Source organism: Pleuronectes platessa, chromosome 18, assembly GCF_947347685.1.
Source record: "Pleuronectes platessa chromosome 18, fPlePla1.1, whole genome shotgun sequence".
NCBI classification, from domain to species: Eukaryota; Metazoa; Chordata; class Actinopteri; order Pleuronectiformes; family Pleuronectidae; genus Pleuronectes; species Pleuronectes platessa.
In genome coordinates, this window is record NC_070643.1 from 8144515 (window position 1) to 8167221 (window position 22707).

General features: G+C 42.2%; 2 protein-coding genes across 6 annotated transcripts in view; both read left to right on the forward strand.

Moving 5' to 3' along the window:
• The window catches only part of fam49al (family with sequence similarity 49 member A, like), a 34405-nt gene extending 17947 nt beyond the window's left edge, over positions 1-16458 (forward strand). For 3 of the 5 annotated variants that reach the window (XM_053446183.1, XM_053446182.1, XM_053446181.1), the window contains 10 exons: positions 1886-1965; positions 5617-5738; positions 6966-7071; positions 10269-10405; positions 10535-10612; positions 10886-11002; positions 12444-12523; positions 12905-13031; positions 14366-14436; positions 14530-16458. In XM_053446183.1, the coding sequence (XP_053302158.1) occupies positions 1893-1965; positions 5617-5738; positions 6966-7071; positions 10269-10405; positions 10535-10612; positions 10886-11002; positions 12444-12523; positions 12905-13031; positions 14366-14436; positions 14530-14593 (975 nt within the window). In that variant the 5' untranslated portion in view covers positions 1886-1892 and the 3' untranslated portion in view covers positions 14594-16458. Of the gene's footprint in view, positions 1-481; positions 562-1885; positions 1966-5616; positions 5739-6965; positions 7072-10268; positions 10406-10534; positions 10613-10885; positions 11003-12443; positions 12524-12904; positions 13032-14365; positions 14437-14529 lie in introns of those variants that run through there. The other 2 variants (XM_053446184.1, XM_053446185.1) reach the window with 2 other exon arrangements.
• yars1 (tyrosyl-tRNA synthetase 1) overlaps positions 1-22707 on the forward strand; it is a 160576-nt gene that overhangs the window by 46034 nt on the left and 91835 nt on the right. The gene's annotated exons all lie outside the window — the stretch shown is intronic.

Here is a 22707-nt window from a genome sequence, read left to right on the forward strand (position 1 = left end):
TCTTGTATCATTAGTTTCATAAAGTGCTGGCATCTGGCCTTTGGGTATGAAGCATAAAGAGCTTGTCATAAAGTATCTATAGACTGCTGTGCATGAGGAGCATTAGGCCAGAGTAGCCGGTACAGAGCAGGCTCTGATTAGGTTACTATAGTCAAATAAATGGATTAAATCCATTGCCCAGGACTAGTGACTCCCAATGAGTGCGCTAAATGATTCACTACTGGATTTAGGCTCCCCTCTAATTGAATACAGCATACGCCGCGCATTGGATGCAAACTGTGATCAGTGTCATTCATGAGTGGAACGTCCAACTATGCTCTGGACAGACAGATGGAGGAGGACAGGGGGAGAGGGATAATTAGACAAGTGAAAACTGAAACCATCACAACCTGCTGTGTTCTCCGTGTGCATGCCGTGTGTTTTCATGCAGGTTGCCAGGTCCTGCGTACTGTATGCATTTTGTTGTTTCCCTCCTGTCCAGGTCGCCAGCCATGGGGAACCTCATTAAGGTCCTTGGCAAGGATTTAGAGAACTGTCCACATTTTTTCCTGGACTTTGAAAGTAAGTGAGCACCTGGTTGTGTGCACGTGTCCGTGTGCGTGACATGTGAGAGCATGTGTGCATGTGCGTGGAGCAGAGGTGTTCATTGGGAGGTCGCCTGGTGGGGGTCTGCTGTGAGCTGATGAAGTGCTGTTGTGGGTGTGGTTTGTCGTTATCAGTCGCTCTCTAGTCCCACTCTCTCTTAAAAAGGTACTCTATCTAATAACCTGTGATATAATAGAAACATATAGGGTGTGTTGGTTCAAACAAAATGGTGCGTAAATGCAGTGAGTTTTTTCTAAACAACCATCAGTATGAATCAAAACAAGTTCTGTTGTCGGAGAAGAGTCAATTTAGCAGTTATCTCTGAATCAACGATGTCCTTAAATAACGTCACAGTAAGAAAAAAGCTTCAACAGATTGATATATAATCTGCCAGTACTGTTTCTGGTTTTGACTCCTTATAATTTGGTAGTGAGGTAATTTACGATATTAAATATGGTTCTGTGTTATCCACCATCTCCCTATAATGAAACCTAAAATAAAAATACAGGATTTTAGTTTTCCCTATCACGGAAACCCGTTACTCAAATTCAATCAGGCACTTTATTTAAAACTTTAAATAAAGGTATTTTAATCCTGTTTTGGTTTAAATTTCAAATGATTTAATTACCTCGCTGTCTAAAGGATGCTGTAACATAATATATAATATTAGATGTTGTAAATAATATAATTTAACATTTCCCACAGAAAATAATGAATATTGTTCAGGGTTTATAATTTCTTTAAACTAAATTTGTCAAAATGCTTTCATATGTTTTTTTGTCATAGAATTTGAATTTATATTATTTATATATTTTTATTGAATCTCTTTTTTTATCTTTGAAGATTTCATTCAGTTCTTAAGAAAAAAAGTATAATTTAATGATTTTAGTTCAGAAATCATTAAATAATTTCAAATATTTATTTTGACACAAAACTATACATTTGAAAATAAGATTTTGATTCCACATCCACATTCTGATCTTTAAACTTGAGGACTACTCGCATTAATGCAACACCATCATTACCTGCTTCAGTTCAAATCTAATAATCAATACTGTAAGAGTGGGATTACAGAGGCTCTGTGTTCATGTGGCCATTCTTCACCCAGGACATACTTCCATGCCTTTCCAGCAACCCCACCTCTCATCCAGCCACCACCATGACACCTTCACCACCACCACCACCACCAAACACACACACACTCAGCTCGCACACTCACACACATACACCCACGTGCGCACAACCCCCCCGACACCTGTCCCCTCATCACCCACAGTATTCTCCCCTCTCTCTGTTCCAGGGGGCTCATGGGAAACCTCCTGAAAGTGCTGGCTTGCGCCGAACTTGAGCATGGCCCGATAGTTTTCCTTGACTTTGAACGTGAGACCATCCGCTTCTTATTTTTTTGAGTTATCCCTTTCTCTGTGTTGCTTTTGCCTTTTTTTTCTCCTCCCTTCTCATTCCATCAATCTTAGCCGACCATTGTGCCATCATTACATGCTTCTTTACGCTTTTCCCTTCTCCTCCTTTGTGTTGTGATTTATGCTCCAGAGACTGGCATTCAAAAGACTTCGAGCTTCCTCCTGAAGGGTCTTATTCACACGAGCCACATCTTATTTGAATCAGACAGACGCACAATGGCTGTTGACACGGTGACAAAACGACAACGATAATGCTTTGATCTCGTCTCCTGATCTACAAAAGCTGGGGGGAAATAAACAGTGAATGCCAGTTCTCTGTGGGTTTCTGTTGCTCAGGGATGACTATGGCCAACAAAAAGTCCATCGTCATCCCACAGCCTCCTCAACTCCTCATCCTATATTGTGTGACCCAATGTGTCTGTGAGAATGTGTGTGCGAGTGCAACACTAAATAATGTGTGTGAAAGAAGGATTGAGAGGTTGGTGAATAAACCACCTCTATTTCCCCCTTCTTCTCATTTCCCAGAGACCTTTGATCTTAGCAGTGTGTCCATCTACTGTCATTCAACAGTATTGAAATCTTCTGCCCTTTAAGCAACAGGTTAGATATGTTATTGACAAGAGCTAAACTAGCACCTCTATAAGACTCTACTGTGGCCCAGCACAGCATTGCTTTGGACTCAATGCTAACGTCGGCATGCGATCATGCTTGTTATGAAAGAGCTCAATTGCTAATGTTTACTAAAATTTAAGACTGTAAACAAAGATGGATTACGTGTCTCCACTTCCACCTACTGATAAGAATGTACGCACTTGACCAAAAAACCCAACTTACTCCAAAAATTGACACTTTGACAAACATGAACTACCTAAAATGACAGAAACCATATTTTACATGTCAATTGGCTTTTGTTTTGGTCCACGTCCCATGTGGTAACACGGAGAAGGCAGGGTTTATGATTACAATATGGCGGCCAGCCCTCAGGTGGCTATTGGGACGCTTTGGCTTCACTTCTGGGTCCTGTCATCCATCTCTATATACAGTCTGTAGCTGAACATATTCCCCCTATTCGTTAATTGGGCTATCATGCTAATATTTTGCTAATTGGCACTAAACAGAGTGCTGCTACTAGACTTTAAGCAATAATCCCGATGAAGATTTCAAGACTGCTTCTGAAACGACTAAATGAAATGTTAAGAAGGAGATATTTTGCATTTGATCCCGACATGTTCTTCCCCTCCTCAAGCACTTTCCCTCTTTAACAGCTGGCCTCCTCCGCCTCCTTTTACTGACTCCACGGTACGGTACAGAGAGGGAGGGCTCACTCCTGGCAACAGACATCAGCTGTCAAATTGGTTGAATTTCGCCCCTCATTTAATATGCCCGGGATTTTCACATGTGTTCAAAAGCAATGTGTAAGACTCGGCCCCCACCCCTCCTCCTTCAGTCCCTCCCTGCCCGGTGTCGGACCATCTGTAAGCTCTCCCTCTCAGCCCAGAGACACATGTCACACTGTCACCTCTGTCACACAGCTCAAAGTTTGGTTCAACCGCCACGCTGAGTTCTCATGTAGCTATTTGTGGGTGAATGTCAGAAACCTTATATCATGTTTAAACCCTGTGAGGGATCAGTATCCGGACAGTGGAGGATAGGATTTCTCCAGATCAGGGGTATGGGCGCCACAATTTACGCAAAGGGGCCAATTATATATCCAACATTCATGCAGAGTTCCTGATTCAGTAAGGTGCAAACTTCGGTCATTCCTTGTTTACTGTTGGCGCTACAGCTTTAAATCAAAGCAACACATCATTTGAAAGAACGTTTCCTGTTCAAGCACATTTTGAACTTCAAAAATGCTTAGAAAATAAAAGGTCTTAACAAAGGGTCATATTCATTGTTATTATTGTAAATAACAGTTACAGGGTCACTTCAGGGACCAATGAGATTTCAGCCGAGGCCAGTGCGTCTTGCATGGCTCTGTCCAAAGATTTTAAAATCCACCTCAGTCTAATAAATAAAGCAACTAAACACGTTTTACGTAGTTTATTGAATGTTGAACAACATTAAAAAAAATGGCTGCATGTCTTTAACATATGAGACAAACTGGGAGGGGTCTCTGCACACGGCCAAGAAATAATGGAGCACCTAAACCTCTCTGTAAAACCTGTCTGGCACAAGTTCTTCAGTCGTCATGCTGTGTCATCCGCCTAAATGCTCTTATTCAGAGATCAGATAAAACCTCGACAAGAAAGTGACCTATTTTCTTTAAAACAGCATAATTTATATGCTGATATGAGCTTTTCTTTAAAAATAAATGTACCACAGCTTCCTTTAATTATCATCCATTAAAGAAAACATGTAGCCATCTACTCCTTGTTAACCAGAATAATGCAGGGGAAGCATTAGTGAGAAGCCATTACTACTAATAGTAATAGTAATGCCTGCTGTGCCTGTTATTGCAGGTGGGTTAGCAAATATTCCATGATTACTACCTCTTCACGTGGTACCATGGGAACCACTACACCTCATGCCGAGAACTCCATGGGAACACTCCCACTCACACATCGAGTTGGGTGAGTGTCGTTTCGAAAAGAAAAGAAAGAGAAGGACAGCGATGATTCTGACACTTCATAAATTGTCTCCTTTTCACACTTAGTCCCTCCTGCATAAGAATGCAACGCACCACATGGGCAAACAACACAGAGCTGTGACTGGGAGGTGTCCCAGGGCTAAATACACTGAGTTTACAGTACTGCTCGGTGTCTATGCGAAACAGAGAAAGAGAAAGAGCGAGTATGCCCAGCGGTTGTCCTCCCTGCTGCTTGTTTGTTTTAACATTTCTCACAATTTAAAGCTCAAGGGCAAAAAAAACCCCCGTCTCTCTATTCATTCATTGTAGAGCAGGGGGGGGTGGGATATAAAGTGAGAAAAAGATGGATATTACATGAATCTGATGGGACAATTATTTCCACCCAGGCCTGAATGAATCTCTAGTGAATGGACATTAGGGACGATTACGGAGTCAGACACATTGTGCAAGTGGTGCAGACGCTTCCACACCACCTGAAACCATTCAAATGTGAAACTATTAGTGGCCACATCCTCTTTCAAGTGATTACCTGAAGTGAAAGTGAAACTTGTCCTCTTCTGGTCCGTATTCCGGGACCTGGCGCTCTAATCAAACCTCACTGTGTGACAGAGTGTGACTTGAAGGTCTCTTGATGTAACTGATGAATTAGATCATTCATCCAGATTTTTGACCTGGACATGTTCAGCTGCAACCTCCGCTAACACTATGAGATGCAGCGATTTCTTCTGGGTTTGTTTCATTTTTATTGCAGCCATGTACTGAGTCATCACTTATCTCAGGTTTTGATCTGGTCCTCTAGGATATTATCTTTTCACCTCTTCCTTCATCATTAACCACCTTCTCGCATTTTCCCCCCCTTTCTCATTTCCGCCATCACTGCCCTCCCCGCCATCTTTCCCTCCTCTCTCTACCCCCTCCCGTCCAATATCACCATTTCCACATCCCACTTTCACTTCCCTCTCTTTCCCGCTCTGTTCCTCTTTCGTTCCCTCTATATTTTCTTTCCGTCCTTCCTCCCAGATGCCCAGCCCACGGAGGCAGAGACAGCCGTGTGGAACCAGGTCAGCGCTGTGCTGGAGGAGGCTCATGGGATCCTGGCCGAGCTGCAGTCCTATAACGGCGCGGGCCAGGAGATACGAGAAGTGAGCAGCGAGCAGTCAATAAGTGCAGAGCTTCACTCAAGTGGCGAATGCACAGAAAAGTAACACTTGTGTGTGATTCACGTTGCTCGACCGTCATACACCGCGCAGTGGGCACTAAATACAGGAAATGAAAGAAATGTGTGAAAGTATTTTTTTTCCACAGAAACATTGCATCAAATATGTTGTTTTAGTGCTAGTGTTACACTGGTGTGCTGATCCTGACCACCACTTACAGTATGGCGCGTTCAGATTTCAGTTCCCTCTGCAGTAAGAATCACGGCCGATTGCTTAGCAGTGCTGTACTTGTTAACAAAAAGTGCTGAATCGTTTCCTCTCCTTGCTTCCTAACCCTTAGGACTCGGGAAGTGTTTCCTAACAGCTGTGTTATCCTCTTAACCGTGGCTGTGTTTTCACCTCCAGGAACTATAGGAACTTTAGCAGGAACTCTTTGTTTCCGCCGCAGGGACCAAGGTCTAAATTAAGTTCAGGGGGAATCTTGCAGGTGGTACTTTTGGATAAGGACCCTTCGGGGTGGGGCTTGCAGAACTAAACAATTGGAAAAGCCTGTATAGATTAATTTCATGATGACTTAGATGAATGAAGAGTGGAACAACTTGTTGCTGTCAGTTGTTTATACATCAGCAGGCTAATTTACTAATCTCCTCTGGTTTTTAGAACTCTGTGGAAACACAGGCGAACTGTGGTCTCTAGGAACCTTTAGTTTCCTGTCCCTAGTTCCTGGGACTAGAGCCTTTAGTCTGAGGCTGTAGCAGCCTTTAAATCAAAACTTAAAACGTAGCCTTTGGCACCACATTCCCTGACTTTACCTAATTCTAGTATTTCTTATTGTATTGGGAGGTCACGGTTAGATTTCTGCCTCCCATTTTGTGTATTTCATTGTTACTTTTACTACTTTAAAGGAAGTGAGATATAACGATATTATCATTGTTATTATTGGTAATAGCAGTATTATTAGTTTTATTATTATATCATATTGAGATTGCTCAAGTCAGTGGTAAACATAACCTTGTATAACTGTCAAATGTCAAGATGCTATGAGAACCCAACTGAAATCGCCTCAGTATAGAAGTGTCGTTAAACTTGAATGAGGAGAAAATGTTTTGACCAAAGTGAAGATGCTCTTTAAGAAGGAGCGAGGCGGAGAAAAAAGAGATTTTTTGCGAGATTTAAAAACACTTTTGCAAAGTAACATCTGTGTTTCTGCAGGCCATCCAGAACCCAGGTGACCTTGCTCTGCAGGAGAAGGCCTGGAACGCAGTCTGCCCCCTGGTGGCCAAGCTGAAGAGGTTCTACGAGTTCTCCCTCCGACTGGGTGAGCATGGCTTTCACACATACACATATAGAGAAGTTACTGGTGATGTAACACAATATCTGGTGGGCATAGTGGACGTCCAATAGGAGCTGATATTATAGCTTGAAGCAGGTACAGCCGAGGACTAATTTTAGAATTTAGCCAGTCGGTTATCGAAGAAGCAAGGCCTTCATTGTGGCTTTCTGTGGTGCGTTGCTTTTGCTTAAAAGGTGAAAGTAATGAATGAAAGAGAGTCACTAACATCCATGCCTCTTAGGTGAGGAGCTTTTCTTGCGTTCTATTATCTTTCTATGGTTTTGTCACATTGTGCATCAGAAACATATGAAATTATATTATTTGGCATTTGTTGTACAATGAGATGTGAATTGGTTGGCTTGTTCACCACTTGAATCACTATCTACTGTTTTGACAAGTAATTAACAAGTTACAGGATTTGAGTTGTGTGACATGCACTGTATATAACACTGACATAAACAAGTTAAAAAAAAGAGAGTCAGTGAACGCATCGCACATCCACTGAACCTTACTAAGGTTCATCTAATACTAATGAAAACAGGTATTTAATCATTACAAGCTGTAATGAATACAGATCCACTGCCACCACTGTGATTTTACATACAGCAGCAGTCTTAAACACCCACCCACCCACCCACACACCCACAAACACACACACTATGATGTCCTCACAGCCATCTCTGCAGCATCCTGACCCAGCAGCCAGGCAGCCGTTGCTACGGAAACAGTGGTACAGATAGAGACACAGAGTATGAAGAGAGAGAGAGAAATGTGTGCAGAGAAACAGAGTTGGGCTGCCGCCTCTGCTCTGCCTTCCAATAACACTTGGATCTCATGGACATGGTGTTCTCAGCTTACCATACAGCGAGGGCTGACTAATAATTGATGATAATGTACCAGCGCTAATGTGGATGAGATACAGTTCAACAGATATCTTGTGGACGTCTCCCCCTCTGGACCAAATCTTCAAGACCTGACCTGATCATCCCTTCTGTATTTGGTTGCTAGTTTACGAACCAGATTTTTTGACTTATGTGTTTGACCAAAATGGGCAAATGAGAGGTTAAGGGTTCACATGCACAGAAAAAAAACAGCCGCAGACTGTCAGCACGTACCCTCAGGAATCAGTGCTCAGTGTAGGGACTGTACCCTCTGTGCAAACAGCAGGAGGGGGAGTGGGGTTTCAGTCCAGGCCCTTCACATGAAACACTTGTGTGCTGTATTTATAGAAGGACCGTATGCATTTTTAATGCCGAGGAACGGATGGAGCCTCTGGAGACTGTTCTTCTGAGGCATCAATACTACACTCGGCCTCCGACGCCCAGATCTGGATGGTGTCTGATTTGTTAGAGGCTACAAGGGAAAGAAAAATGGCTGTAGCATATGTGACACAGGGGATACGTATGGTCACAGATACAGCGGTCACAAGGACGCTCGGGCTGTAGGATGATGTGATCTCTGTGGAGCAACACGAACATTTACTTCATTTAGTTTGTCTCGTGGAGTGAAATTTATCGTTAAAGCATGTGGTCATGAGGGCAGAAAGAGTGCAGCTGCAGTGCAGAACCTTAGAAAAGGTCAAACCCTCTGGGCTCAGCACAGTCAAACCAGGACACAGAGTTCACACATTAAAGTCTTCTCTACTTTTTTAATGTGCAAGTTTAGTTCTGCAAGAAGACAACTTCTTGAGAGTGTACAGCAGCTGCATATATGTAGCTCTCTGAAGTCTGTGTTATAGTCACTGCAGTGCATTGACCTAAATGCTAAGATGGTCGCTGCTCAAGGACAATATTAGCATTTTTATTAGGAACAGTGTTTGCCATGTTCACGTTCCTAATTTATGTGTTAGCACTTGCTTATTAGCACTAAAGACAAAGTATAACTGAGGCTGAGCAGAGTCATTAGTTCTGCAGGCACAAGCCATAATATTAAACTATGACTGAAACTACAATTTGGGCCTGATGACGGTGCTAAATAACAATTTATAAATAAACAAAGAAAAACTCCTGGAATTTAATTATATTTTCTTCAATACATTTTTCAATACAAAGTCTGTTCACAGCAGTTTGGGGGTAATGCTGCATATTTGGGAATTAAAAATAGAAAGGCCTTTGTGGCTCCAGAGGGAAATCCCTAAAGTAGGTTGGCAGAGACAGTACGAGTCTGAAAGGGAGACAAATAATCTGCGGGTGTGGACTTAAACAAAAGTGACCTGATCAGACCTCTGGAGCTCCCTCCTCAGTCCATGGTCAGGGCTGGTGGTTTGAGGCTACATTATTATTATAGACTACATTATATATCTTCAATTGAACTGATAGTGGTAAATTGCATTGTGGGCAATGTAGATGCCAGGTTTGGACAGGGAGGAAGAACACATGTAATTAAAAATAAAAGCTCATGCTTGTTGTTATGATGCATTCATTTCAATCCTTCTAGTTTAACAGTTTTATATGGGAGCAGTGCTAAACCAGGCAGCTATGGCTGAGGCGGTAGAGAGACAAGAAAGTCAGTGGTTTGATCCTCGGCTCCATCATTCCGCCGAAGTGTCCTTGGGCAAGACACTGAACCCTAGATAGCCCCTGACAGCTGTAGAGTGTCTGATTGATGTGTGAGAGAAAGGGCTGCACATAGAATAGCACTTACAATGATCAGCATGAGTAGAAAAGCACTAAATATATACAGACCATTTTAAGGGTACACTAAATTCCCTAGGATTGATCCTGATGTCTGGACAAAAGTGATAGAACTTCTCTGTAGAGCTATGCCAACTCTCCTGCTAAACATCTGGTCACCTCAAACGTTACCTCACAAGGACTCGGACTCAAAACCTAAACCCTGTTTTCAATTCGGTGTCCAAAGGTCGGTTATTCTGCCTGAAGCCAGATCCCCCTGTGCTTTCAAAGTGCTGAGTAGAAAGAAAAGCCCGACAGGTATTAATCTGGAGGTGAAGTGAACTCATCCGTTTCTTCCAGTTAAAATCCTCCTGTTAGTGTCACCACTGCTGGGGCGGCATTTTGTTTTTCAAGATGTTTGCATGGAGGAGTCTTTTGATCCAGGCCCAGATTAGAGACAATAACAGCAGCCAGCACATGACAGTTAACACTCCTGTACAGCAACAGTAGGCCATGCAGATTGCAGCTTGTGCGGATGGATTTTATAATAATGTCGGGATGTGTTTGCAGAGAACGCCCTGCGGAGCCTGCTGGAGGCGCTGACGAGCCCGCCCTACGCTCCCATGCAGCACCTGGAGAGAGAGCAGGCCCTGGCCAAACAGTTTGCTGAGATTCTTCACTTTACGCTCAGCTTCGATGAACTAAAGGTGAAGGGGAACGATTTCTGCTCTAATTACAGCCCTCGCTGTCTGACCTTCACTGCACCCTCAGTCAAATCGATAGATTCTTTAAATGGATCTGTGAAAACATAAACCAGCTCTTCTCTCACCACACAGATGACAAACCCTGCCATTCAGAATGACTTCAGCTACTACAGGAGGACCATCAGCAGGAACAGGCTGAACAACCAGCAGGTGAGGCCGCGCAGAAAACAAGCATCAGGCTGTTTGTGTTGGACATGATGAAGTGTTGAGTCAAAGCAGCGTGGCTTCACTTTCTCTCTTTAATCATCCATGACCCCAGAGGAGGTGTCTCTGTTCCTCCCAACAACCCAAAGACATGTACAGTCAATATTTCATTTGTCATTCAAGTTACGCAAATTAGCTTCATCATTATACTCTGTATTTAACCAGCTGGATAACATTAGTTTTGATATCCATATCCGTTTTTTTTCCATTGGCTCACAGCTGGAAGCTGAGAACGAGGTAAACAATGAGATGGCCAATCGGATGTCCCTGTTCTACGCCGAAGCGACGCCAATGCTGAAGACTCTGAGCAACGCCACCACCAAGTTTGTCTCAGAGGTGAGTTAGACTAACGCCCGCTGGTCTTCTGAGTCAAAACTGACTTAAGCCTTTTAATAATGTCACAGAAAAAGATTTGTTATCCTAATTCAACTAACAGTGCCACAAGGTAGAACACTCAGAACACAGGAAATGTTACATATTTAATTATTATCAGCAAAATGTATGTTCTTATTAGTATCGATGGCATAAGTACTAAAAGCAGAGAAAAACGTCCTATTCATGCTAAACAATTTTTATATTTATATTATTACTACTGGTGCATTCAAGTGTTTGAGTGTAAATTTACACCTGTAGATGGTTAAGGTTGAGCTCATTTGAACCGTTTTACAGACTTTTTAGTTTTTTTCTTATTGTGGTTAATAAACTACATTATGTATGTTATTTCGCATTAAAATATAATTACATTATATTCTGTAGTTATTGAATGTACTTAGTTACATTCCACTGCTGCTTTAAGATAATACTTCACCATTTGGCAGAATTTTGATTCACAGGTTTAATGTGGAGTTTATCAAACATACCCAGAAATCTGCACAGCATTGCAAAAAGACAATGCGTAGTGGATTCAAACCTTAATTGAGGACTGATCACTAATAATTAAAACGATGATTGAACAACAATGTATTATGTTGGGGGTAGATGGGTGGGGCCTCCCAGTACACCCTGGGACGAAGCTGTGAGTTGTCTGTCCAGCTATTGTCTGTGATGTAGATGTTCTAATTGGTTCTAAATTAGTTATTCTCTTCAAATACAGTCGTTGAAGCAGTTGCTTTTGGGTGTTATATAGCACCAGTAGTGAATAATATTTAAAGTTTTGAATCTGTTCTAATAAATAAAACTCCAGCTGAGTTGGTGCTATTGAAAATACCCAGGATATTGCAATATAATATCTTTATTGATCATGTTTACCGTTTGCCGGTCAGTGCCGAGACTTCCTGTAACAAATGCAAAGAGAGTTTGACGAGTGCAAATAGTTTAAACAGGTATGCTACATTATTATTTGCACCTTTCTCAGCGGCATGCATGTATCATGTATTATAGTGTTTAGTCAGTTTAATCCGTGGTAAGTCATCAACTCAAGTGCTGCAGCACCCCTGTAGGGTGAAAACTCCTGCTTCCCCCTGCTGTCACAACAGTGTTTTAGTGTGGAGGCAGCAGTCTGATCCTGGCTTCACACCTCAGTGCATTCTGATGGTTCTGGTGTTTGAGAAATACTTCTGGAACTCATGCAAAATGTAGAGGACACGCTGTTCATGATTGCCTTTTAGCAAAGTCACTCTCATGTCCTGGTGCTGTTACTGACCTCTGCAGGTGTGCTTTGTCTCCACCTAGTGGTAATAAAGTGGTTATGACCTAAGTGATGGACATTCTCAGTGACGAGATAGAAAGTCTTTTTTGATTTGTGCTAATTCCTTATTTGTTTCTCCCTAACCTTCAGAATAAGACCTTGCCCATAGAGGACACCACGGACTGTCTGAGCACCATGGCCTGTGTGTGTCGTGTCATGCTGGAGACTCCGTAAGTACTTTCCACACCATCCCTTCTTTCCATCCATCTCTTCTTCTCCACATCAATTTCTCGAAAGGTCAAGAGTCGTAAATAACAAGTCCTTTCAAAGTGAAGACAAAAGATGCCCTCTCTAGTTTCAGACACTGATTCACTAAATAAAGAGATGGGCCCCGTCCTTCACACTAAATTGAAAATCCTTTCACACTAGATTTCTCCGTGTGAACACGTCAGCAGCAACTTGGCGAGGCCATCACTAAGTGCTTTCAACAATAGCAGCTATTTTTACTCAGCCTGTTCTCTTGTCTCATTGTGTTTCTAAGTTCTCCTCAATCTTTCCTCTTGTCTGTGTCTGTGTGTGTGTGTGTGTGTGTGTGTGTGTGTGTGTCTCAGGGAGTACCGCTGTCGGTTCACCAACACAGACACCATGCTGTTCTGTATGAGGGTGATGGTGGGTGTCATCATCCTCTACGATCACGTTCACCCTGTCGGAGCTTTTGCCAAGACCTCCAAAATTGATGTGAGTAAAACACAAATAATCACAGATCGCCGGTTTCTTGTTCATGAACCGAGTCCAGAAAACTGGACCAACACTGTTAAACATCTCCTTATAAACACAACTATAAAAAAAACACTAGAAGAGCAGACAGAGAGCCGATACCGCCGCCAAGCCCGACTTTTTATTTGGATCTAAATCAAATTGCACACACTCATGAATAGCTGTGCCTGATTTTTTACATCAAGATCCATGAATTAATCTTTGAGAAATCAATGTATCTCTCAATGGTAAAGGAAACTTAAAAAATCTTTTATCACGACCAAAATCATATGGGTTCTTTCACCAGTCACGCTCCGACCCTCCACATCATTTCATGGAAATCTGTTTAGTCGTTTTTGCTTAGTTCTGCAAACAAACAAATGTATTTAAAAACATGACCTCCTTGGTGGACATGACAAAGTCTCAGGACTAAGTTTGCTATTTTTTAAACATTATTCTGGGTCTGATGATAAAACATTTTATCATTTTTTAATTAAGCTGATATGTAACTTTTATTAAAATCATAAATTCCCAGTCAAGCGTGAATTCGTTCTAAACTGATTTTGATGAAGTTCCACAAAAGCTTTCACGATGTGTTATCATTAATTAATTTCTTTCTAATAGTCCATCACAGTGTGGTGTGTGATGATCCCACTTTACAGTCAGCTGAGCTGCCTTGTCTGCTTTTGGAATCTGCTAAGCCAACACAGGGCTTTTCTTAGTCTGCTTAGCGTCTGTGCAGATGTTTGGGTTTTCAAATTATACAAAAATGCTGTTTGATGCATTATATACATTATTATTATTGATACATTGGTATAACCCGGTGGGCAGAGACCCAAAAAGATGTCAGAAGACCATTGATTATATTGTTTCTTTAGGGGAAAACACAAATAAATTCACCTTCTCAAGCTTTAAAAATGTTGAGTCAAAAACGTCTCACAGTAATTCTGTGTCAACATTTTACGAGTCTCTTATACTTCATGTTCTAAGTTTCATGGAAATGCATCAAGTAGTTTTTGTGTAAATCCGACGACAAATAAACTGTGGCGAAATCACCTCATTGAAAATTGCTCTTTGATTAAAATTCTCCCAACTCCTATCCACACAAAGGTAGAAGTTTACAGTCATAAGTCACAGAGGTTTATGAACCATTTAACCGTATAAAGTCTGTATAAGACAGATTCATCATTACATTGGTTGTGTAGATTGCTTGTTTCCGAGTGTGGGTTTGGCTACAGCAGCAGCAGCAGCAGGGGATGAGGTGGATCTGAGGCCGCTGACCTTTCTCTAACTCCCTGTGTTGTCTCTGTGCTCAGATGAAGGGCTGCATCAAGGTGCTGAAAGAGCAACCGTCCAACAGTGTGGAGGGACTTCTGAATGCACTGAGGTTCGTATGAATGTGACAGAGAAGTAACACACTGGGATTTGTAAAAAGGCATCCTGATTTCACCCCGTCTCTCTTTTTCACCTCCTTCTGCAGGTACACAACACGGCATCTAAATGATGACAGCACCTCCAAACAAATCAGGGCCCTCCTGCAATGAGCAGAGGAGGAGAGAGCGAGGAAGAGAGGGAAGGTGTGCACTTGGAGAAGGAGGAAGAAGAAGAGGAGGAGGAGGAGGAAACAAACACCAGTGGCTGATGAACCTGTTTGTTTACAATGAACAACGCCACCTGATGATAATAGGAAGAGCAAAGTAATTATATATATTGTCAGCTGTCCATCATTCTGTCTCTCATTTTGTAAAGTAAGAAAAGAGAAAAAAGCCAGAAAAGAAAATATAGATATATATTAAAACAAGTGAAACACACGCAGCAGATGAAAAATAGGTAGTTTAAAGAAGAAGCTATATTGGGGAAAAAAATGTAAGGTCAGAACTTGAAGTTAAGTGATAATGTACAAAAAAAAAAGGGTTCATATTCCAACGGTAGTCTGACAAGTATTTTTGCACACACTTTGAAAACAATGCCATCTCCTCCCCCCCCGAAATCTGGTCCCACACTGGTTCCTGCAGACTTTCCCCACGGCCCCCCCTCACACGCTCAGATTTGCCGGCCTCCTTCAGCCGCACCGATCTCCACCCAGTGAAGCAATGTGATGGAGACACGACTCCGGAGATTTGCTTCCACCTGTTTTCCTTTCTTTTCTACATCGGTGCAGCTGAGGGAGAGGAGGCACACGTGTTTTTAGGACGCTTTCATTTCAACCACATTTTGTTCTCCCGTTACCCATCACCCCCTCTGCCCACCCGATCGATCCCTCCACGTGTTTCTTTCCCCTTGGCACAACAATAACCCATCGCCCTCACCGCTGTACATGTTCCGGCACAAAACATCTCACGAGTCCTCTGGCTTTACTTGAACATTGTTCACCCTCTCTCTTTCTCTCCATGGTGCTAATGTGGTTTAGATATCACAGTCTGAGCTTTGTTAGATCTCACTTAGCAGGAAAACAGAGGGTGTTTTCATCTTCCTGTTTGCTTTAATATGTAGAAACTCATGTTCTAATATCAGCAGACGAGCTTCTCAGCTTTTCTGTGGTTTCACCTTAGTGCACCAACCGGGACAAATCTGAGTAGGATCCATGTAAGTCAATCTAGCACACGTGCTTCTTCACCCAGTGCCAAAGCTGACTGGTTCACGCTCGAAATACATCATCACTCCAAGGCTGGAGGAGGTGGGGTTGAGAGGGGGATGGAGTCTTGTACAAAACTGAAAAAACATCACAGATAATCATCATGAGTAGAATGATAGAATTACACAAATCAGAAGGTGGTGCTCAAAATTTGCAAGCACGCCTGTCAGGAGAGCTATCCGAGTGTTCACCGTGTAAATGTGTGAGGCTTTTTCTCAACGGGCATCTCCATGGTCAGCGCGGGTCCTCGAGGAAAAACACGACAAACATCCGCATACAACTAGAGTTCTTTAGTTTCGTACGAGGTCGATGAAGTTGTTGAACAAGTGGGGAAATCAAAAAAGGAGAATAAAAAAAGACTCAAAGGGAGATTAAAAATGAAGTGCTGTACTTTGGATGTCTATAGCCCTTAGTCTAATTTCATTTGATCTTATAATATATTTTCTATACAGGGGTATGTGCACAAGCATATTCTGTATAAATATATAGATGGCATGTTGTAAAAGTTCTGACAGAAATGTGTAAATAAGGTGTTTTTATTCATTTTTAATTGTTCAGTGATGCTGAAATTGGGTATGTGTTGTCTCTCAGAATTACCATGCGTTTGGCTTGGACCATCGGACTTGCCGTAGTCATAGGTTTCAGAACTTCAGCTTCATTATGGCGAAAGAACCGGAGGGAGGGGAGGGACGCTGAGGGGTGGGTGGGGGCTGTCCATTTGCTTGTTATTTTGTACATTTTGTGCAACAATAAACTTGTCATTTATTACATTAACCACCGATGTTGTGTATCTATAGCCGTTTATAAACGTCTCTTTATTATTCATACAGCTGTTGTGTTTAGAATTAAACCAACGTTTAAAGCAACACTCTGAACCTTTTACTGAGCAGCAGCGCCCTCTGCAGTCACACATGGGGATTAATTCTGTTGGGTTCATTTAAATAACAAGCTTTCTTGCTTTCGCTCCCTGAGCTACAACTCACCATTCCTCTTGAACCTGTTGGTGATTTTGAGTGTAACTGAGAGGGGGGGAAGGGGGGGGCTACATGGGGGGGGGGCTGCATGTGGAAATGGAGAGCGACCAGAGACACAGAAATCGTCAGGCCCTCTGCCGTGGAGGGCTCTCAAAAAGTGGAGGAGTTGTCACTAGTGTGGTGGAGGACCATGGTGGCTCCAGCTCAGTTACACCCGAAGCAAAATGTTAGTTAGATGGCTAATGTTAGTAATCGTTCAAATCTGTTGTAATTACCATTATTATTGTTACAGTGAATGTCTTAAAAATGAAGAGCGACACACTGCCAACCCCACAAATAATGTCCCTTACCCAGGAGCATGGGGGGGGGGCAAAGCAGGTGGGAGGCAGGATAACAACATATAGATCCCACTGCATAGATCACATATTTGTCTACAGCAGGTCAACACATGGCGTTAGCTCTTATCGCCAAAAGCCCCTGAGACATGTCTTCTTTCCAAGTTGACATATTTGACAGTGTGTCTTCTTCAGGAATGGCACGTGTTTTTCAAGCCTGAGATATGTTTATTAGAAAACAAGCAAAAACTGACATCCTCAAAGCAAAAAAAGAATTAGCGATGAAGAAATTACATTATTCTGATTAAATAATACAAATATAGAAAACTGCTCATAGTGCAGCTTGTGATGAGCGGTCACAAGCGAACATAAAGGTTAAGGGACAGTTGATTTTCTATGTATTATTTCTTTTTTAATGCTACTTTTCTGTTGCTTTTAGTTTAATGTAAATCCCTTTGAATTGTGCAATAAAAATTATTTTGCCTTGGTGGTGTATGAAGATAACAAATGAAAGAAAACTATGTATACTTTTAAAAAAAGGTGCCCACAAAAAGACAGGAGCTAGAGAGGCGTAACGATAAGGGCGGTTGTGGGGGAGAGGGTCGTCCACTGAGCAGAGGGTCGTTGGTTCGATTCCCTCCACATCCAAGTTTGCGTTTGGAAATAAACAAGATACTGAACTCCAGCTTGCTTCTTACAGCTGTGTACAATGTATTAATAGTGTGTAATAAAAGAAAAGCTGTCTATAGAAGTGCCGCATGAATATGTGTGAACGGGTCAATGCAGCTTGCACTGTAAATCACTGGGTGGACGACAAGACTATAAAAGTGCTACATAAATACAAAAAAAACATTCACCATAGCAAGGCATCGCAGTCCCAGTATCATTAGTAAATTAAAAAGTATGGAGTTCATTAAGTAAATGTCCATTCAATGACAAATGAACACACTTTATCTCACAGTCCTGAGTTTTACAACATTGACGTCATTATATTATTTTATTGCATGATTTGTGGATTCATGGGAGGATGACTTCCTCTGGCATTATTATTTTCCTTATCATTATTGCCACTATTATTATTGCACAAAAAATTAATAATAAATAAAATAAAAATAGCCTCTGAGGGCACATTGTGTTCGGCTGTCTCTTGGCATGTCCCGTGTTATCACCACAAGAGGGCAGCAATAGCTAACTTTATAGAAGACTGCTTAATAAAATCCCGAGTATACTGTACATTCCAGTATCGTGCGCTTTCTGGATCCAAACAGAAGCACCTCACCAAGCAACTGATGACCGTGAGGTCAGGAGATATTGACTATGATACGTATTAAATCATTTAACGACGGCATTCATCTGATGTTCTAAACAAGATTAATAGTTAAACTGCACTGATAGGTTTAATCACTTTCATATGAGTTGTTGAGGTTTACTGCCGGTCACGGGCACATTCTGTGAAGAGGCTGTGGAATTAGCTGCAGGCGGTCTGTGTCCACTCGGCTGCACTGTACAGTGCGACTGCTGGAAGGTTTAAAGTAGGGCAGGAGGACACAGGAGAGCCGGACACAAGTTATAACTGGAAAAAGACAGAGGCAGGCAGATACTGTAGCATCGTATGGTGAAAAGGAAGATTCTGAAGTACAGTGGGGGCACAGACTCCTGAATCAACTGTGATTTGGACGTAAATAATAAAAGATTGTATGCAAAAAATGATATCTCATAACAGAGGGGCTGTTTGTTTGTGTGTGTGTGTGTGCACCCGAGGCCCCAACTGTCATTTAATAAATAAGGAACCAACATCTCTCTTTACTTCCGTCATGGCGTTCAAATGCAGAGTGGAGCAACAATGGTTAGTTCCACACGGACTATCAACTGAAATCGAACATATGAAATAAATAAAGATCGAATCAGACATGCACAAGTGACCCATCATGACCTCATGGAGGGACAGACACTGAGGGGCACAGAAACTGGTTCTTATTTGTTTAAGAAAATTTAGAGATATTATTCCACTTTGTACCAAAAATATCTTGTTCTTAGTGTTTTCTGCAGAATCTTTCTTCTCGTCCTCTTCAGCGTTCAGACCATCATGCAACACTAAGACTCATTAAAAACCAGACCTGAGGAATTCTTTGAGGGTTAGCGCCTCATTCTCACCTCCTCCAACAGTCTGGGACAAAATGCACGCCTCAATAAAGAAGTCATTTACAACAATTTATGATAAATCTGCTGGATGCAAATGTGAGTAGTGATCATAAAGGGGGGGGGGGGGGGGGGACTGACGACAATCTGCAGGGCAAACAAGGTCACGACGCGGGAAACGCTCTTTTCAGTTAGATTATTTCAACAGATGACAGCAGCTCCTATCGCACAAAAGTTCCCCTAAAATGTTTTGCAAATTCCCCTCTTCACTCCCGCCCCTGGTAGAACCAACGACTCGGCCAAAACGGATCAACTATTAACCGTTAACACCTTATCAGCCTGCCTGTGCTTGTGTGTGTGTGTGTGATACACAATCAACCGTGGTTTCCCTCCACTGGCTTCCCCTCCGGCCTCTCACTCATTCACACACACACACACATACACACACACCCACACACAATCAAGTCTCTCTTTTTTCCCTCCTCTGTCTCCCGCTCACACACCTAACTCACTCCTCCTCACATACCTCATATCAGCACAGCCATTGTCGTTAGCAGTTGCAATGTAAATCAGCCCGGGTGCCGTTGCTGCTGGTTACAACACCGCTCCGCACAATCTGCACCGCAACAAATGTGCTGACCAACTGTGCCGAGCAGCACTTGTGTGTGCATTTTAATAAGTCTGTGTGTGTGTGTGTGTGTGTGTGTGTGTGTGTGTCTGAGACTGAAGAATCCTGTGTAAGTTAAATTACCCTACGCTACTATTTGCTTTGGAAGTTGGATTTAGGGCAAGAGAACGTGTTGTCATTCATTTCAATTCGGTCTAAAATCACCAGATTGACAATGACCGTCTGCAGATGAGGTGAAAACCAACACTTAAAGTATGGATAACAACTTCATTGTGAATGTTTCGGCTCGTGGCCTCACATCAGGATGTATGTGTGAGCGATTAAACTTTATTGTCATTGTACAGTACAAGTACTTATACAATGAAATGCAGTTAAGCATAAAAAAGTGCACACAAAAAAGGCAGTAAAAGTGCAGAGTATTGTGCATAGAGGAATATGTAAATAAATAAGAAGTACAGTAAGAAATATAAATGGAATATGAACAGTATTAAGAGGTATGGTATTATATAAGAACGATGAATACACTATGAGGAAGATAAATATATAAATATATATAAATATACTATAGGTCCGTGGCAGTTACTTAAACCTATGCCACTTTGCGCCTTTTTTTGGAAGTTGCTCTTTGAACAACATGTTGTCATTTATTTCACACGATAGGAAAACACGTATTTCCCAAACGTGCAAGCCACATCATTGCACTGCATAAATGTCCTTCCCATGGCTAATAATGGCCATACTGTACATAAGTCAATTTATAGATATCTATCGTTCAAATTTCACATGTCCATTTTCCCGACTGATTATATTTTCTAAGCTATTTCACACACAAATTCCTTGTATGTGTAAACCTTGGCAGTAAACCCTGATTCTAATTCTAAAAGTATGAATAACGTTTCAGGTTGTGTTCTCGAATCAGGATCATCCGCAGTAAGGATATTGTTTATATTAGAAGTGCAGGAGAACATTTGATCTGTTCAGACCTGCACTTTCTCCATGAACATGAGAAGCAGGTGAAGTTGTGCAAGAGTCGCCACAGCGTACAGCACAATGTGTGCAGCTCGGCAGAACGCCTGCATTTCAACCACGTCAAAAATTATAGAATAATATTGCATTCAGGGGAATCCAGGGACGAATGATACATCGGAGAACAGCAGGTGGATCTGTGCAAGAGGACAACTATTGACCCATCACCTGCACTGGGGGCTTTCTCACTGACTGCACATCCATTAGAATTTGAACTACCAGTACCTGCACAAAAACAGAAGAGTGCAGGACGATGCTTGTTCAAGAATCAATAGAGCACATTACATAACTGTGTCTCAGGCTGGGATCAAATATCACACATGTTGTAAGTCTGCTAACAGACCTCTGGGTACGGCTGCCTAGCATGTTGTAGCACACGGCTTCTTCATATAACAGGACTCTTTGTTAGAAACAGGGGGGGGATGTGTGTGCACGGCAGCTGTTATTGGTCTACATGCTGGGTTGCATAACAGACTTAAAGCATGAGTGAACCATGTGCAGTAAGGGGACACACACACACGCACACGCGCGTGCACAACACAAACCTGTAAAAAGTCACAATTAAGCTGAAGTAGCCACGGTTAAATTTAGAACAAGTTTGGAGAGAGCAGCTACACTTTCAGTCCCTGTGCAGGATGGGGTTTTTGAGCAGGCAGTTTGGAGCATCTACAGAAACAAATATAAATCTTTATCTTTTGTCAAGTTGGTTAAATTTGGGATTACTCATCATTTAGCTTTAGAGCTGCTACATTCATGGAAGCGTGGGATGTTTATCATCCCTGAAGAGCTCTGAGGACCAGTGTGGCAGTTTCAGTACAAATGGTGTTGTGTTGCTTTTTACTGCTGGAAAAAATATAAACATTCACAGTGGACAGTGATGAGACTGCTTCAAAAAAACAAATAATAATGTCTGGAAAAACTAATTTAACAAATTAAGGCAGATTTTTTTTATTAAAATGACTGTATATGAATATGAAGGTTTTCCTCTGTGTTAGTTTGTCTGTGTTAGTTTGATACAGGATTGATTAGGAAGGAAGGATGTGGTCGATCTCACTGATTTTGTCTCGCAAGAACTCGGGTTAGCCGCAGCTACTGCAGCAGTAACCAGGAGATCGGGATGTTTATGCCACAAACATGGTGTAAATGATTCTGTTTCGAATCCAGTTTGAACGTCGGGGCTTGCGTACACTTGCACGAGCAGCATGGAGGCTTTTCATCTGGTTTTCTTTCTGTTGTTTTTCTTACGTTTGAAGAATCATTTACTTCAGTTGCATTCGATTTGTCTGCAGCGCTGGTCGCCCCTAAAAGTCCAAAATTGATGAGTGAACGTAAACACTTCACCCACTCCTCCACAGGCATAGAGGTGAGTGGATAATGATTAAACCCAAACCCTTTAGCCTTTAACTGTCTTGATATTCTGTCCTTGTGAGGTGAGAAACACACAGTCTGCTGATTTCCACCGCGGCAGCGACAGAGTTAAGCGCTGCAGTAGAGGCGGGTCCCTGCCCTGCCCACTCTCAGCGTGTTTGCATATCGGGCGGGAAGCTGTGGCTCTTTGTTGCTGCTGAGCCAAGCGAAGCCCCTCCCACAAAACACCGCACTGGCGGGAAAAGGCCGGCAGCAGCGCTCAAGTCACCGACAATGGAGAAACCCAGACAGACACACACACACACACGCACACACCCTCTTTGTTTCATATGTAGTACAGGGCAGAGAGTATTTTGTTCCATGTTCACACGTGTGCAGTAAATATTAGAACACACACACACTGCTTTGTTGTTCCTATATGAGCTGTCACACCCACTTCCTGCCTGAGAGCAAAGGTGAAAACAAGTGAGCACACACAGATAAATGAGAAAAGGACAGGAGGACGGAGGAGACGATTTAGAATTATCTGAAGGCAGCTGAGAGACAGACACAC